This window comes from Mus pahari, chromosome 2 (genome assembly GCF_900095145.1).
Source record: "Mus pahari chromosome 2, PAHARI_EIJ_v1.1, whole genome shotgun sequence".
In the NCBI taxonomy this organism is placed as follows: domain Eukaryota; kingdom Metazoa; phylum Chordata; class Mammalia; order Rodentia; family Muridae; genus Mus; species Mus pahari.
In genome coordinates this window covers 38,262,910-38,281,099 of record NC_034591.1, presented here as the reverse complement: position 1 = coordinate 38,281,099, position 18,190 = coordinate 38,262,910, and the positions used below count along the sequence as shown (strand labels likewise).

Genomic DNA, 18,190 nt, shown 5'->3' with positions numbered 1-18,190 from the left:
GAAAGGAAAGGAAAGGAAAGGAAAGGAAAGGAAAGGAAAGGAAAGGAAAGGAAAGGAAAGGAAAGGAAAGGAAAGGAAAGGAAAGGAAAGGAAAGGAAAACCCTTCTTTGGTGAGGGTTGAGAGCTACACATACATGTTGGGCACAAGAATAAACACTTAGGATGTATTGATTTAGGAAAATGGAAATATTAGGCTGCCCTTTAGGCTTTGTGACCTCTTCAGCCATGGGTAGTTGGCTAGGTGTACAACACCAGACATAAATCCCTGCCCACTGAGCTTTCCCACCCACTTTAGTTCAATGAGACAACTGTTGGCTCCCTCTGAGATGTAAGGTTCTAGCTTGGTCCCTGCAAGTCATATGCCCAGAGCGTGTGGTGTCTTCAGCAATACTGTCTTACCTTCAAGTTCTAGAAAGCAAACAAAGGCAGTGGCAATAGCCTGAAAGTCTCTTGGACCAACAGCTAAAGGAGATGCTTCTCTTGCACAGCACTGGTATTTTCCTTTTTAAATAGTCTATGGATCCTAGAGGAGCACTGTCACCCCATGTTGTGGAACTCATTTAAACTATATTACATGTGTGCATACATATGTTTTTAATTAAGTTTATAAAATGTGTTTCCATGTGGCTTTTTAAAGTATCTTTGGTGTAATTCCTCACTCCTTACTCGCAGTGCACTATCTGCCCCCACATGGAGAAGGGGATGATTTAGTCATCCCCTTCCCCATGGTTTCCTTGTCTCCTTCATAGCACCTGACCAATCCCCTGTCTAGAGCCCCTCCCACGCCCATGGTCCCTTCTTACATTCCTGACTTCTACAGTTACCCTAGGTTATACAATTATATTTGAAGAGTCACAGTTAGGACCCACATGCAAGGGAGACCATGTGGCCTTTTCTTCCTTGGTCTGGGATAGCTCAGTATCTTTTCTAATTCCATCCATTTACCTACAAGTTTCATAATTTCATTTTGTTGTGTGCATGTATTAAATGTTCATTATCTACTCCATGCTGCTTCCATTGCCTCCCTATTGTGAAGAGAACAACAATGAATATCATGGCCAAACAACTGTCTCTTTAATAAGGTATATTTCTATTCTTATTCCAAAGGAAAATTGAGTAGAAGTTGGAAAGGTTTAACCAAGGGGAAAACTGTAAGCATTTAGCAGTGTCCATTGCTAATTAAAATACTACTTCAGAATGGTACTGGGACCAACTTCAAAACAAAGAACCCCCTCAAAAAAAAAGTGTCTAACTCTGGAGAATATATAAATCCATATCCAAATTGCTTATGTATAAAAGTTACTTTTTTATGAAGAAAATGTTAAGACTCCAGGCATTTTTTTTTCTGTTTCTGCTATCCTTAAATTATTCAACTTTTAAAAAAATAAAACAAGTAATTCTTGCTTACTGTGCTGCCTAGTTTTATGGCAACTTGACCCATGTTCCCATCAGATTGGCCTGGGGGGCAAGCCTCTGGTGCATGGTCTAGACTGGTGGTTAACATGTGGGGGCCAAGCCCACTGTGTGTGGTGCCACCACTACAAGAGAGAAGACTGAAGAGACTTGAAGGGCAAGCCAGTAAGCAGCATTCCTCCAGGGACTCTGCATCAATTCCTGCTTCCAGGTTACTGCCTTGAATTCCTACCCTGGCTCAAAACTCAATAACTCTCCCCACCACCACCACCCCATACACACCTAAGTTGCTTTTAGTTATAAAGGAATTTTAATCCAGCAACATGACTGTTCTGGCCAGCGATCATATCAAAGATGTGATCAAGCCAGAATGTCCTGCATCAATGTGATCTGGCTGAAATACAGACATGCTCTTAGTGTGCACATTTATAGCAGTGAAGGTAAGGTTAATTTGTAGAAGAAAGCAGCAAAGGCAGTGTGGTGTATGGTGTGTGTGTGGCAGTTTTACCTGGGCAGTTTTACAGAGACAAGTAACAGGGAGAGCAAGCTAGACACAGGAGAAGACAGTATGAACCAGAGAATGAGAAGGAGCCAGAAGATTAGAACACATTGCCAAAGTTAGTATGAGGCAAGACAGAGCAATTCAGTCAGAAGCCGAGAGAAGCTAGACTGAATCAGTCATCTTGAAAGATTAGATTGTATGGTAGCTAGAAGCTTCCAGGTCTAGGCCTAGGGACAGAACAGAGAAAGAAATGCTCTGGGCTCAGCCCCAGCCCTGTATTCGCACAGCTTGGGTACGGCTTTCATCTGACTCCATCATCTGAGGAAATAAAAGCAACATTTACATTTAGCCATGATGTTTTATCACAGCGATAGAATCCCTAAGATACTCACTGACCTACAAGTTCCTTTTAAGATTTTTAAATCTCCACAAGTTTGTTCAACACTTCTGAAAGACTAACACTCAAGATCTTTTATTAGACTTGGAGATCAACTTGGGAACCAGAGTTAGAGTTTTTCACGGAGCATTTCTATAAAGAGTCTATATTCAGTTTCCTAAAATTTAGAAGAGGAATATAAATGGTCTCTCAGATGTGTGTTGCTTTATTTTGCCAAGATACTGTAACTGTAGCTGTAATGGCCATAGCTGACAAAATCCTGAAAGAGCATTCTGGGTCTGTCAGTTTCTTATTTTAGCCCACAGGGAAGTACAGGAATCACTAAGAGGGACAGATGCTATATTTAAATGATGAATAAGAGTAATGCATGAACAACTGCCCTGCCCATAGTAACATCAAAAGAAGTTTAATTCTTTTCTCTCTTAGAAAACTCACAATCCTTTATAGATGTCTTTACAATGACAATGAGACTACGGGGCAGACAGTATCTTATGACCAGTAAAGTCATTTAGTAGTACAGATCTAAACAACCAATAACCCATTAACCTAACTTCTTTGAGGTTAACAAAAACATGTAGTGTAAATGTTCTAATATTTTAATCTATTATTTGAATGTGCAAACAAAGCCTATAGACTACAAGCTTCTAGAAAAGCCACCTATTATAATGTACTGGATCTAAATAGTATTTTGTAGTCTAAAAAGCACATTCTTAGGCTGAAGACAGTGCATGCTTATAGCCCAAGATCTCAGGAGACAGAGACAAGAGGAGCATGAGGAGCAAGGTCAGCCTGGGTGATACTCAAGACTCTCTCAAAAACTCCAGTACCAAGGAAGGTCCTTTCTCATTCATTTGGGCACCTCATGTGATTTACAGTCTAGTCAAAGAACCAATTCTATCATCATGCTGAAAGGCAAGTATCAATCACAGTCTCACAAATGCTAAAATGCCTGAGGAGAGGCCTATCACAGGCTATCTTAGATGGACACACACCCTATCAGGCCTATCACAGGCTATCTTAGATGGACACACACCCTATCACTTGTGGTCTTTGTGCAGCTGCACATTGTGACTTCCCTTCCAAGCCCTGATCTAGACAGTCGCTGAGCTGTTCTCAGCCATCTCTTCAGTCATGTTCGCACCATCTCATCCAGGCTCCTTCCTGGATTCCTACAGGGTTGCACCAGTGATTTCTCTACTGGAAACCATGGGTTTTCTGCACACAGGAGTGCTTTTTCTTCCCGTATCTGTGAACTTTTGACTAATGAGCTCCAGGGGAATGCTCTAAGTTTCAACTGTGACACCAATAAGCTCGGGGTTGAGTACTGAGTATTAACATTACCCTTGTGAACTAGGAGAAAAGGAAAACTTAGGGTTTTAATGTGAAACAAGAAAGGGTCCTGAGTGCCACCAATCTTGGAAGATGTCCAATCTAAGTCACTTTGCTGGCTATGTTTCATCAGTGGACAATGAAAAAGCAAAGATTAAGAAGTCACAATGCCCGCACTTCAGCTTTCCCAAGTAAACTACTGATGTGTTGTCTTTCAAAGGTACTACAAAAATCTATAGCGAGAGGAAGCACTGAGTGCCATTGCTTCTGTCTTCCTGTGTGACATAGTCAGAACCACTAAAGTGACCAAATAAAGGACTATACATAAGCAGAGTGGATATAAAGCCAGAAAAAAGCTACATGTGAATTTGAAGAAGGTTAAGGTGGTCAGATGATATGTTTTATCCTGGAACTATCAATGTTATAAATATTGTATGAGTATCTTTTTTTTTAAAAAAAAAAAAAAAAAAACAATCTCCACCAAGTTCTCATCCTCACCTATAAACTAAGATGCTTCGCCATTAAAACACACTTTTAAATGTGTTTGCTTGCATTCTTAGGACAGCATTCATTTTATTTTGAACAATTCTTATACATACAAAGAGGATACCAGCAACATTAAGGGATATGAACACATTTCTACAATCCAGTCCTGGAAGTGCAACAGTAATAAAAGCAAGCAGTACCTGACTCATCTAAGAACTTGACGAAGGCTAATGCCTTGTCTCTCCTTAGCTCCACTGAGCAGACTGCTCTCAGTGCAATCATTTGGATACAACTGTTATGTAGAGTTCCTGTTCCCAGTGCATCTGAAGGTATTAGTGAGCAAGACAGCATACGAGATGACACAGAAATAGAGGTGCAGAAATCAGAGGAAAATAACTTAATGAAATGTTTGTGCCCAAATGAAAACTGACAGGAAAAACCCAGCTTCAAGTTTACAGGCACCCATATATCCAAACAACTGAATAAACTAACCAGGAGATTAATTATTAATTGAACACGGGTCACAGGGAATTAAATGGGCCAGTACAAAGGTATGAAAGCTTTGTGGCTCCGTGTTCTGTTCTCCTCAGTGCTGTCTGCTATCCTACTTAGACTGTAAAGCACACCTGTAAAAGAGATGTCGCTGCCCACTCCTGGATAAAGGAATCCTATGAATTAACTTGTCCCGTTACCCTAGCACTTCGGAAACTGAGATTCGACTGAAATCTTCTTGTTCTATAATGATCTAATTTCATCACAGCTGAGGTCCACTCTTCCTAATGCACAGTATTTAGTGTAGAAAGGAACACTTGAGTAAAATTGTCAATGAAGCAAATTTCTATAATGCCAAACTATTTTCCGTCAAACTCCTAGGACTTTAGAAATGGTTCCTAAAGTCAGAAATGGAGACAAGAAGATATGTAACATTCAGTGAATTCTTTTGAATCACCTCACATTGTATTTCTGTGTAGTGTTTAAACTTCACTTGCCTGCAACATCATTCTAAAAGTTTCTGAAACAGACCTCCCTCTGCTCTCTCTCTTCCATACAAACAAGATCTTAGCAATGGTGGTAGACCCCTAAACTACACCCTCGTGGTATAAGATACCTTACTTTGTAAATCTCTGTGATTGACATTCCAGGCTATGTTTCACAATCAGCTCCCGAGTTCTGTTATTGGTGTTTAAGTTTCCACATTATACTTACAGAAAACACTAGAACAGTGATCCTTAAGTTCTATCACTTAATAATGGGGCCAAATAAATTAAAATTTTGGAAACCAGTAAAGAAGACAAACAAGGTCCCTGCCTTCATAGGCTTACAGTCATGTGCAGAACAATGCATCCATTTAATAAATCAGAATTATATCTAAGTGTAGTAAGTGCTGTGCAGGAAACTCAAAAATGTTGAGGTAACAGTGACAGAACTTTACACTCACATTTAAGACAGGGTCAAAGGGGAAAGAACTGTAAAAGAAGAAGCCGGAAGCAGAATTGTGAATGGTAAGGAGACTGCCATCCAAAACTCAAGTGGAAGGGCTGGAGAGACAGCTCAGCAGCCAAGGGCACTGGCTGCTCCTCCAGAGGACGGGGTTCAGTTCTACTGTAGCTCACCATGGACTGAAACTCCAACCCCGAAGGATCCAATGCCCTCTTCTGACTCCATAGATACCAGGCATGTAAGTAGTACACAGTCATAAATACATGCAGGCAAACATTCATACACACACAAGTGTGTTGGCTAGTGTTCTGTCTACTTGACCAAGTTTACATTCACATGGAAAGAGGAAACTCAAATATAGAAGATGCCCCAACCGACTGGTCTTTGGAGTATTTTTCTGATAGAAAACTGGAGTGGGCCCAGCTCACTGTGCGCAGTGCCATTCCTAGGCAGGGGATCCTGGATGGTTTGAGGCAGCTGAGCAAGCCAGTAAGCCGCATTTCTCTTTGCTGTATCAGTCCCTGCCTCCAGGCTCCTGCCTTGAGTTCCTGCCCTGACTTCCCCTCAGATAGGGACTGTTACCTAGAAATACTAAGATGACTTAAACTCTTTACTCCCCAACTGGTTTTGGTAATGGTGCTTTTGCACAGCAACAGAAATCTAAGACAATAAGCATTTAAATTTTTTAATTTTAAGAAAAAAAATCAATTCAAAAAGCATTCTGTTTTTTTAAAAATAGTTTTTAAAGATTTATTTATTTATTACATATAAGTACACTGTAGCTGTCTGTCTTTAGACGCACCAGAAGTGGGCATCAAATCTCATTACGGATGGTTGTGAGCCACCATGTGGTTGCTGGGATTTGAACTCAAGACCTTCAGAAGAACAGTCAGAGCTCTTAACCGCTGAGTCATCTTGCCAGCCCTGAAGAAGCATTCTGATAGAAGGAATAACAAAAGCAAAAGCCACAGGTTGGGCATATTTAAGACAATTGAAGAGTCCCAGCTGTGTCAGGGAGTTTTCTCTTCAAAGTATTTGGAGGACAGACAGAAGTTCAGACTTGAGGGGGAGGAAGGGTTCAGATCATCAGGCTTTTCCAGTGCAATGAGAAGTCATTAAAGAAAACCATATGAAATGTGGAGTTGTATTCATTAAGAATTAAGAATCAAAGTGAAGAGAAAAAGAAAAGAATGTATCTAAGTTAAAATGTATGCTTGCTGCTACACTCTGAGCTCAGTGAAGTCCATCTCAAGACACTCGCACAAACACTAACCCAAGAGCAAGAAGGACCCTTAAAGAACACAGGGTTGTTATTTGACATGTGAAGGACTAGACACTTGAGAAAAGGCCATCAAAGCATCCTATTGCTGCATTAATGTGTGAGAGAGAGATTTCCAAAAGTGAAGGAAATGAAGACGTATGAGTTACATGCAAAACTCAAAGCTGACTTGAGTTAGAATGCTGTGCTTTTATACGTCAATGAATAGATTTGCAACACCTATCAAAAGATTTAAGTTTTTGTGGCAGCCTCTGACCTCAATCTAATGGTGAAACGTTAAAGAGGGGCCCATACCCGGGAGTCTATCCATTTCCATGTTCTGCTCCTGCCTCACTATGCATACCCTAGCTCGTATATGGATTGAGGCAGTGAACAGTAAAAATCTATTAAGTGCAAGAAAGTAATAAGAAGACAAATGAAGTCCCGAGGAAATGAGGAGGCATGTATACAGAGAGACATGCACACAAACACTAATAGAGTAGACATACAACCCTTAAAAATGCCAACATGCCTCTCAATAATACACCGTGAGACTGGAGGGAAACATCATTCAGTTGAAGGGATCAGAAGGTAGCATACAAACTTGTCCTTGAAGTGTGGGTGTGGTTTTCAGTCAGAAGAAAGGTCTTAAACAACTGCAATGAGGCCCTCCGGAAAAGAAATCTGAGGTATCAATCAATTTTAGAGCAACCATCTCCAACTTAGAGAGAACCAAAACTGGGTAGTAACTAATATGATTCAAAAACTATGAGTTTTATATTTGTAGTCATTATCATAATGCAAAATAATTTATAATATAAGTAACTGTAAGCTTAGCTTAGGCTTTTGCATTACACCTGGGTTTTCCAAACAGAATAAAATAGGATTTCAAAGCTCTATTAAATTTGCATTTTTCAACATTAAATTGGAAAATTACTTTAACTCATTAATACAAATGATGGCAAAAGTGCATATTGCTTTACAGGTACACTCTGCAAGGTGTTCAAAATGCAGTGCCCAAAACCACACAGTAAATGATAAATGAGAAATTCTCTGCATAGCACAATATAAAGTAAGTGACTTTTATTTCTTTTTTTTTAACAAACCTATTGTTTTTCAAAATAATACCTACATGAATACTCTAATTAGAAATAAATTTTCTGATTTTCTGGAAAATTAATTCACTGGAAAACGAACAAATAATATATCTTTGGATAATTTTTATAATCTTGCTAAAAGTTCATCCTATTTTCAGAAACTCATAAAATCATGTAAAGTTTCTCCATTAACTTCAGAGTTGAGCATCGGAGCTAATCGGTATTAATTCTACGTTTATTTTCCTCCCTGTCATTTTTCAAATTCATGTTCCATTACCAGATTTTTGTTGCCTCTGTGAGATATTCTCTGCAAAGTCTGAATTTATCATCAGAACCCTGTGGAATTCTATGAACTGTACTTGGACTTTTAATGGCACCACTTTAGTGCCATGAGAAGCCAGCTCAGATGATGAAAGTTAAGAATAATATAAAGAAACTGTTCTGTGCCTTGAAAGGAATCTTATAATTATTTCTATGTGGAAAGCTACCAATAAAACAAGAGGACCTGTTTTAAAATTATAATTGCTCATCAAAGTTCTTTTGTTTTATTGTTTTAAATTCTACTTAATTTCATGGTTCTCTAAATCTGTCCTGCACTATCATATTTGTGTGTTTCTGTGAGGAAGGTCCACGCCTCTGCCGTCCCAACGCAGAATTAGAATTCTCCTCCTCAGTCTCAGGGGCTCTGCTCAGGGGAAGTCCCCATTAACTGGCTCTGCTCCACTTCACATTATAAGAAAGTGCACTCGTGTTATAAATTCCTTATTTAGCCTGACACTTACATACTCGTACATCTTTCTCGTCATAGAACCTATGACACAGTGTCCTATGTGAAAGCAGCAATGAAGAAATTAATTGTGTATGCATAATTATGTATGCAATGTAATTATATATGCAAATCAGTACATAAGTATATAAAGCACACTTACCATACTCTAATGAGGTTAAATGATTAAAGTTGCCACATGCAATCAAGATATTGAAGACTATGCCAGAAGACTAAGATAGCTTGCCAACGAAGCATCACTCTCTCTGTTCAATTATACCCAACCCCTCAGTCTCCTCTCTGGCCCTGATCACCAGCTGCAGCCTCCCTTCCCCCTGCCCAGGTCTCCCGTGGTATACTACTACCTAGTACCTAGTACCTACTGCCCTACCATCCCCTTCTGACCTTCCTCCCCCAACTCTTCATATTCCAGCCTCTAAAGCCAGAGGCACTCAGTCTTCAGTTGAGAAGGTCAATAAAACAGGCAACACACAACCATCGCACTTTGAAAATCCGGAGAGGAAATAGAAGCCTAGGAAAAAACACCCACCCAACCAAGAAAAACCCAGAGGTCAGCACTTAGACCTTTAATCACCCCAAACCCAAATGCCTGATGCAGCATAAGGACACCATCAGTAACAGCCAGGACACCATGTCTCCACTAGAGTTCAGCTATCCTACCACAGCTGGCCCTGACTATTTCAACATAGCTACACACAAGTAAAAGACCTTAAAAACTATCAAGATGATAGCGGTTCTTAGAGAGAGAATGAAAAAGAAAATCCCTTAAGGAAATCCAGGAAAACACACACACACACAAACAACTGGAGGAAATGAATAAATCCCTTAAAGACAGTGCCCCCCACCAAAAAAAAAACAAAAAACAAAAACAAAAACAAAAACACGAGCAAAAAAGTGAATATTGAAAAAACGAGACTCAGAAAATTCTGGACAGATGTGCTTCAGACTCTAAGAGAACACAGATACCAGCCCAGACTACTATACCCAACAAAACTTTTAATCACCATAGATGAGGAAAATAATATTCTATGATAAAGTCAAGTTTAAACAATATCTATATGGTGGTTTGATCATGCTTGGCCCATGGTAAGTTGGCACTATTAGGAGGTGTGGCCTTGTTGAAGTAGGTGTGTCTTTGTTGGAAGGAGTATGTCACCGTGGGGGTGGGCTTTGAAGCTGTGCCCAGTGCAGAAAAGACCTTCCTTCCCCATGGCTTCCTTTAGAAGAGTCAGTCTCTCTTGCTGCTGCCTTCAGATCAAGATGTAGAACTCTTAGTTCCATCTCCAGCACCATGTCTGTCTACAGGCTGCCATGCTTCCTGCAAGGGTGATAACGGATAAAAATCTCTGAAATCTCTTGAGCTATGTTACACAGTTCAAATCACCCTCAGGAACACTGTCTTCCATGCTTCTGCTAGTACTGCCCATTAAACCCCACTTACAGCATTCCATTGCTTTCTAAATTCCCAAAATCCACATACCTTCAAACAAAAACACCCAGACATAAGTTCACATATCTAGGGACACCTAGTTTTGGATACAGAAGTCAGAAATACACCCTGGGAAAAAAAGAAGGCATTTTCAATAAATAATGCTGATTAAACTGGGTGTCTGCATATACAAGAATGCAAATAGATCCATATATTTATAAGCCTTGACAGAACTCACATCCAATGGATGAAAAAAACCTCAACATAAAACAAGACACACTGAACCTGACAGGAGAGAAAGTGAGGAGGCCCTTGAACACATTGGTACAAGAGACAACGGTCTGAGCAGAACACTGGTATCACCAGCACGAAGATCAACTATTAATAAATGACATGTCATTAAACTGAGAGCTTCCACAGGGCCAAGGATACCATCAACTGGGCAAAGCTGCAGCTTACAGAATAAAAAATATATATTTTTACTAACTCGACATCTGATAGCAAATGAATATCCAAAGTACATAAAGAATTCAAGAAACTAGAGATCAACAAACCAAATAATCCAATTAAAAATAGGGTACAGATCTAACAGAGAATTCTCAATAAAGGAATCTCTAATGGCTGAGAAACACTGAAAGGGATGTTCAACATCCTTATCATCAGGAAAATGAAAATCTAAAACAGTTTGAGAATCGATCTTACATCTGTCAGGACAGCTAAGATCAAATCCACAAGTGACAGCACATGCGGGCGAGGCTGTGGAACAAGGGGACTGCTCCTCCATAGCTGGTGGGAGTGCAAACTCATACAGCCGCTATGGAAATCAACATGGCAGGTCCTTCGTAAATTGGGAATTGATGGGGGGGCTGATGAGATGGCTCAATGGGTAAGAGCACTGACTGTTCTTCCAAAGGTTCTTAGTTCAAATCCCAGCAACCACATGGTGGCTCACAACCACCCATAATGAGATCTGATGCCCTCTTCTGGTGCATCTGAAAACAGCTACAGTGTTCTTATTTATAATAATAAATCTTTTTTTTAAAAAAAAAAATGGGAATTGATCTACCTCAATAACCAGCTATACCATTCCTGGGCATTACCACAAAGACACTTGCTCAGCTATGTACATTTTAGCTTAATTCATAATATCCAGAAACTGGAAGCAACCTAGATGTCCCTCAACAGAAGAATGGTTAAAGACAATGTAGCACATTTACACTATGGAATATTACTTGGCTGTTAAAATGACATCATGGAAATTTGCAGTAAAATAGATAATACTTGAAAAAAACAACAAAACAACAACAACAACATCCTGAGTGAGGTAACTCAGACCCACAAAGACAAAATGGTATGTATTCACTTTAAGTAGATATTAGCCATTAAGCAAATGGTAACCAAACTACAATCCATAGACCCAGAAAGGTTAGGTAAAGAGGCAGGGCCTGGGGGAATGCATGGAGCTACCTGGGAAGGGGAAACAGAATAGATTTTGTGAGTGGACTGGGGACTGGTGAGGACATGAGAGGTGGAGGGGGGGGAGATGGGATGAAAGAGAAGAAAGTGGGAGAGATGGCTGAAACTGGAGAGCATTTGGTGGGCTGTGTGGAAACCTAGTACAACAGAGTCTTCCCGGAATCCACGAGGGTGGTCCTAGTGAGGACTCCCAGGAATGGGAGATATAGAATCACAACTGGCCATCTTTTGTAGCCAGGCAAGGCCTCCAGTGGTGGACTGGGTTGTTGGCTGATGGGGTCTCAGGTACGTCCCCAAACAATCCAGGATGATTCTAGGACAGAAGGTTGCTCTCCAAAAGCTAATAGTGCAGCCCCATCTCTGAGGACAATATCCACACAGTTCAGTTACCATAGAGAGGTCAAGCTACATGTGTCACTGAAAGAGAACTGTAGACACCAACCCAGCCACAAAACCTTCGTCCAACAATCTGCCTTCAAGATGTGGTGGGACAATGGTGGTGCAGAATTTGTGAGAGTGGCAAACTTTATTTAACTTGAGGCCCACTCCATGAGAGGAAACCCGTGTCAGACACTGCTTGGATGCCCAGGAACCCAGAGACTGGATAGCCCAATGGCCTAGGCTAAAACCAAACATGACTGATTTAGAAATAGATAAACATTAAAAAGTAATGAGATGATTCCTAATGATATCCTACTATATTCACACATTGGTCCCTTGTCCAGTCATCATCAAAGAGGCATCCTCCAGCAGCAGACAGGAACAGATGAAGAGACAGCCACGACCAGACATTATGAGAGAGTTGAAATTGGAGACCTCTGTCAGGTCCCTCCCCTATGAGCTAGGGGAGTCTCATGGGAAATGGGGCTGAAAGACTGTAGGAGTCGAAGGTGGATGGACGACACCAGAGAACAGGTCCCACTGAATCAATTGAGTAGGGTACATAGGAGCTACTCATAGAGACTGAAGCAGCAAGCATGGGGCCTGCAAGGACTGGCTTGACCACTGGAGGGCAGTTACTTGGAGCTGTGCAAGCCAGCCAGCAAGTTCTTTCATTATAGAAAGTTGTTTCCATGGGAAAGAGAATTTGGCAAGAAAAGGAGGGAAATACGTTGACAGGAGTCTCTGGCAGTCTTCCTACAAGAACTTCTCACTTTTTTCTTAAAAGGGAAGGAAAATGCCATCCAATGTCTCACACTGCCTTTTGAAAAACCTAATCCCGGCTGCAGTGGCTCACCGCCATCCTTGGATATATCAAGAGCAGTGCTAAAGCCCTTCCTCATCTACTACATTCTCACAGAAATAGCAGAAAGAAACACCGGAAAGATGAATACCCTCCACGCGCTTCTCTTTTCATCCCCCTTTACGACAAGAATATGCACAGAACTCCAGGACAAGCTGAGGCCCAGCCCCACAGAGAGAGAAAGGAGCCTCTACCTGCCACAGCCTGGCCCATCCAACGCCAAATTTTCTCATGAGTCTCAATTGGAAACGTCCCTGTACAGACTACCTGTGAGAAATGCCAAGTCTAGTGTTGCTTGGGGCTGGGGGGGGGGGATACCAACTCTCTTCCTGAAAAATCGCCCTTCTCAATAGGCATCTTACTTCCTGCCCGTTCTGTCTAAAGTGTTAGTGTGTGGTGCTCTGCGCCTTGCATACAATTCTGTTTGGATGACTATTTAACCTCCTTTAAATGAGACATGCAGATGTGTTCTGAAATAAATATAAGTATATTATGCAAAATACAAGTTTTTAAAAATTCTACAACAAATTTTCTGGAAGGAAAGAATTTGGATGTACCTTCCTATAAATAGGTGATAAAGACTCAAATTTGTTGCCGGATGCCTTTAATCCCAGCACTCAGGAGGTAGAGACAGGCGGAGGCCAGCCTGGTCTACAAAGTGAGTTCCAGGACAGCCAGGGCTATACAGAGAAACCCAGCCTGGAAAAATAAACCAAAAAAAAAAAAAAAAAAAAGGATTCAAATTTGTTTAAAGGACAGGTCTTTGAGAGTAGAATCTATTCTCTAGTCACCAGAGTCACAAGAAAAAAACCTTACCCTAAAGCAGTTGTTCTCAACTTTCTTAATGTTGTGACACTTTAATACAGTCCAAACGTTGTGGTGACCCACCAACCATAAAACTATTTTATTTTTCTTTGCTACTTTGTAATTGTGATTTTGCTACTCATAACGTATATATCTGACATGCAGGATATCTGATATGCAAGCTCCAAATGGGTCATGACCCACGGGTTGAGAATGTCTGTCCTAAGGCAAGGAACACAATAATATGACAATGTGACAAGCAGTCATGCTAACAGATAAAAAGCCAAAAGGAAGAAGAGGAGGAGGAGGAGGAGGAGGAGGAGGAGGAGAAAAAAGTGGGATCTTCGAAATAATCAGAGCCAAACAGCTTAGCATCCTCTACATTAGGATGAGCTGATTCTATGTGCAGAATTCCGTCTGCCTCCCAAAGAGACCATCCAAAGGATACTATGAAACAAACATAGCAACAGGTTCACATTAAAGGAGGCTTAAAATGTTAAAATGAGTACATTGTGGCAAGCATCTAAAAGGGTCCACTTCTCACAGGTTCCCCAATTCATTTCCAACCTTGGTATTGTAAACAATGCAAATTAAACAACAGAAGACAGATATATGTGAATGTGTGTCTATGTCTGTAAATAAGTCAGAACTGTAAAGGCTTCCCAGCGTAGTGTAGAATAAAGGTGTATCTACCTTGAATCCACAATAATTTGCAGACTCAAAGGCTGTAAGCCTTCCTTCAAAGTGCATTTTGTTTCTGAATTGTCTCTGGGCTGTCCTTAGCCTGAGTTTGCTCTCCTTGGTTTTTAACAACTGGGGTGGCCTGCTGCAAGTTTATCAGGACCACAATCACCACAAACACACTTGTTTAGCCCCCCCCCCCCCCCCGCGCGCTTTAGAAAGGGCTCAGCGGAGAACAGGACAACTTCAGCTGGGGACGTCAGACATTCCAGATTCCCCGCGCGCGGTCCGCCTGTCCCCTCGACATTCCGTTGGGTGACCTGACACGTCATCCACGCTCCTAGAGGGACCTACGGACATGCCCTCCCCATCCACACACCACAGCGACACCCTCCGGGACAAGGCTCTCTCCAGTCGGCCCGAGGCACGCGTGGGCCCCGGCGGCGCAGCCCGGAGAGGGACCTGCCTCCTCGGCGCGGTTCGGACGCTCGAGCGCCGGCGAGACTCGCGAGCTCCCGGGGCTCGGCGGCGACCCGCGGGGACCGAAGGGGACTACTCGGCGCGCGGGAGGGGGTAGGGGTGGGACTGGCGAAGGCCGCGGGGCTGCGACGGCCACCTGAGGCGGCGCGTCCCCGGGCGCGCGTCCCCGCCGGCCGCGACCCCGCCGCGCGACTTTGCACTAACTTTCCCGGGGCGGGGGAGGGGCGGCCGAGCCGAGCCGAGCCGAGCCGGGCCGGAGCGGACCGGGCCGGGCCGGGCCTGACCTGTGCTCAGGTTGTCGTTGATCCTCAGGGGCACCCTCAGGATGTAGACCAGGAAGAGCACGAGGAAGAACCACACGGTCCACAGATAGGTCCACGACCACACGATGCAGGACTTGAGCTGCTCCAGGAAGCCCGCGCCCGCCTCGGCCATCTTCCGGCGCTGCTGCGGCCCGCCGCGGCGCTCGCTGGCGGCCGGGATGATTCACCGGCCCGAGGCACCGCTCGAGCCGCCCCTGCCGCCGCCGCCGCCGCCGCCAGGGCCCGGCGTCCCCGCGGAGCTCGCCCGGCGCCCGGATGCGGCGGGAAACCGCGCGGCCTGCGCTCCGCGAGCCCCCGCCGGTGGCCTTCGTGGAGCGGTCACGTGGGCCCGGTCCCTGCACCCTCCCGGGCCATTTATACTTCTTCTACTAGTATTTTAGGAGGACAGCCCGGGCGCCGCCGAGGGAATCACTGACGTAACAGCTCGCGCGTGTAGTGCGCTTCCGAGAGCCGGGCGTGCTCCACACACTTTGTTAAGGTCTCGGGGAGAGCCTGCAACAGTTGCCAGGTCCTGGGGTGATAGACGGAGGGAAACTGAGGCCCGAAGCGTGGCTGGGTCTACCTTAAGGTGGAGTCAGAATTCAGTTGCAATCAAGATTTCCAGGACGTAATCAAGGTTTCCAGGAGTCTTAAAGCTGTTTCTCGCAGGACTGGAGGCCGCTTAAAGGGATCAATGAATTCCAGACGAGCTAGAAGACGTGCACTCCTGGCCAGTAGGCCTAAAGAGAAATTTTGTTTGCCTTTGTGCTAGCTTCTGTTATTTGTTTTGTTTCGGGGTTGTTTGTTTTTTTTCCCCCAAGCAACAAGGTGAAGCGTTTTCCAAAGAAACTGACAATGTACGTATTTCTTTTTCTTCCTATTTTTCAAGTGAACGCCATTCAAACAAGTCTTTACTCGCTGTTTTGATTTTTGTTTTTAACATGTAAGCAATTCCCTAGGATAACTTTGGTGTACTTCATCTGAACCTAATGAAAAATAAAATAAAAATAAAACCATATTGAGATCATGTTCCCCGTGGCTGAATAAAATAGTATATTTTACACAAGGCTCTAGGTGCTATCTCCGAGTCTGTTTCTTGACTTTTAATGTATTCAATGTTAAATGAAGCGAACGCAGACTTTCCCAACTATAACCAAGACATTAAAATTCATCACTGAACAGCTTATCTTATTATAATTTTTATATTGCTCATGATTAAGCTCAGAATGCATTACCTCAAAATGGGACACGTTGTGCTGGTGTGCTGGCTGCCTTGAATGGAAGAGAATTGGAAAGGCCTCAGAAGCAAGGTGTCTCTGAGCTCCCGACGTTTTTTTCATACCTTGTGTGTCCCCCAAAGCAAAGCCAGCTCCCAGAAACCAAAATTCCCCTACTTCAAGGTGCATGGTAGAAATTAGAATGCATTTCCCTCAAACTAAACTATAAAACCTGGAAAGATCGATCGTTTCTCCCTTCCCCCTCCTCCTTTGAAGCCCCTCATTCCAGGACATTCTACCTCATAAACCTCCAGAAGAAGGAATGTTAAGGAGAGGCCAAGAATGTGGACATGCCAGCTTTGTGAGACCTTTGCCCCTCAGCCTGTCACCTTCACGTTATTACCTGAACGAAAAGAGGTTTCTCAGATTCTTTCAGGCTTCCTTTATCATGCTTTTCTTTTTGCATCCTGTTATATGGGAGTGTTGGCTGCTGCCCTTACAATGGGTGTGGAGAGGTGTTACACCTTTCTGCTCCTACAAGGACTTGTAGTTTCTTCCATAGTAAAACGGGCCTAGTTAATTTGTAGTTGTGGGGAGCCTGTTTAGGACAGGTCCAGGTGGCAAACTCAATTACACTAAGGAGTGGTTTGGGGATTGCCTGGGGGGAGAGGGGGGTCTTTCCAGAAGAGACTGAGAAGTGAGTGTGAGCACATTTGATGGGGAAAGTTCACCTTCAGTGTGTGTGAGTACCATTCAGGAACCTGGAGACCATAGAACTGGAGAGAACGCCTTCACCTTCCAGCATAGAAGAGGTGTTTTCACTGTAGGTTGTAATCTAGGCTCCCCTTCCCTAGCATGGGTCATTCTTTGAAATTAGCCTGAGCTGTACTACCTTCTCCTTGGTTCTCCAAAATGCAGGAGACCCTCATGGAACTTCTCATACTATATTCTTTATACGTCAATTCCCCAGTCAATCGACCCCTCCTTCCTTTCCATTTTCTTCTCCATTCAATACTGGGCCTTAAGACATCAAGATTCAGATCACCTCTGTGCTTCCTCCAGCAATGGCCTTTAGTTACAGCCTGATTGTTACCTAGAGGGAACCAGGCAGTGGGTCCCTACCACCAATTTTACTACCACCACCTCCTCATCGTCTACCTAAAGGATGATATCTAGATGGTATATAGTATTTTTCTGGGCACTTCTGCCCTCCTGCTCCATATTATCAGTCATATATTTCTCTGGCTGCCCTTCTGAGCCAGGCATCATGTTCCTATTAGCAGATTTTTTTCAGAGATTCCATTGGTGTACAACCTCTTTTGACACACCAATTCCATCAGACCAGCAGACTACTCATCCTTTTCTGAAAGATGCAGCACCAGGAGGCTAGTAGTGGGCCATTACAGCATAGGCCTACTAGGTATAGGGCTTTATTCATGATTTTGCCATTCACTAGTGGGGTGCTTCTTGCAAGTTGCTAATGGTCCTTGAGCTACACAATTTCTTCATCTGTACTGTGGATTCCTTTGTGCCTATTCCAAAAGGACCTGGTATAGATTGAATGAAATATATACCAACAGTGCTGTGCATGACCTACGCACGCCACGCTTTTCTCTCTGCCAGTAAACAGGGCTGTTAGTGTGAAGCAACTTGTGGTTAATTTTAGTTTCCCTCACCTCCTAGCACATACAGTACTGTTTGTCACATGGCGTTCGATAAATACTTAAGATCATGTAAAGGAATGAAAATTCTATCCTACCAAGAGAGAGGCAAGATCTTACATTTACAAATAACAGTACGTTCCCATTCCTAACAAACAGATTTAACTCAAAGCTCAGTTTTAAGATCT

The 18,190-nt window shown here is 42.9% G+C and overlaps 1 protein-coding gene across 3 annotated transcripts in view; it reads right to left on the bottom strand.

Moving 5' to 3' along the window:
- St7 (suppression of tumorigenicity 7) overlaps positions 1-15,621 on the bottom strand; it is a 238,825-nt gene extending 223,204 nt beyond the window's left edge. For 2 of the 3 annotated variants that reach the window (XM_021190886.2, XM_021190889.2), the window contains exon 1: positions 15,107-15,621. In XM_021190886.2, coding sequence (XP_021046545.1) covers positions 15,107-15,257 — 151 coding nt within the window. In that variant the 5' untranslated portion in view covers positions 15,258-15,621. The remainder of the gene's footprint in view (positions 1-15,106) is intronic. The other variant, XR_003843297.1, reaches the window with a different exon arrangement.
- Between the last annotated feature and the right edge of the window lie 2,569 nt (positions 15,622-18,190).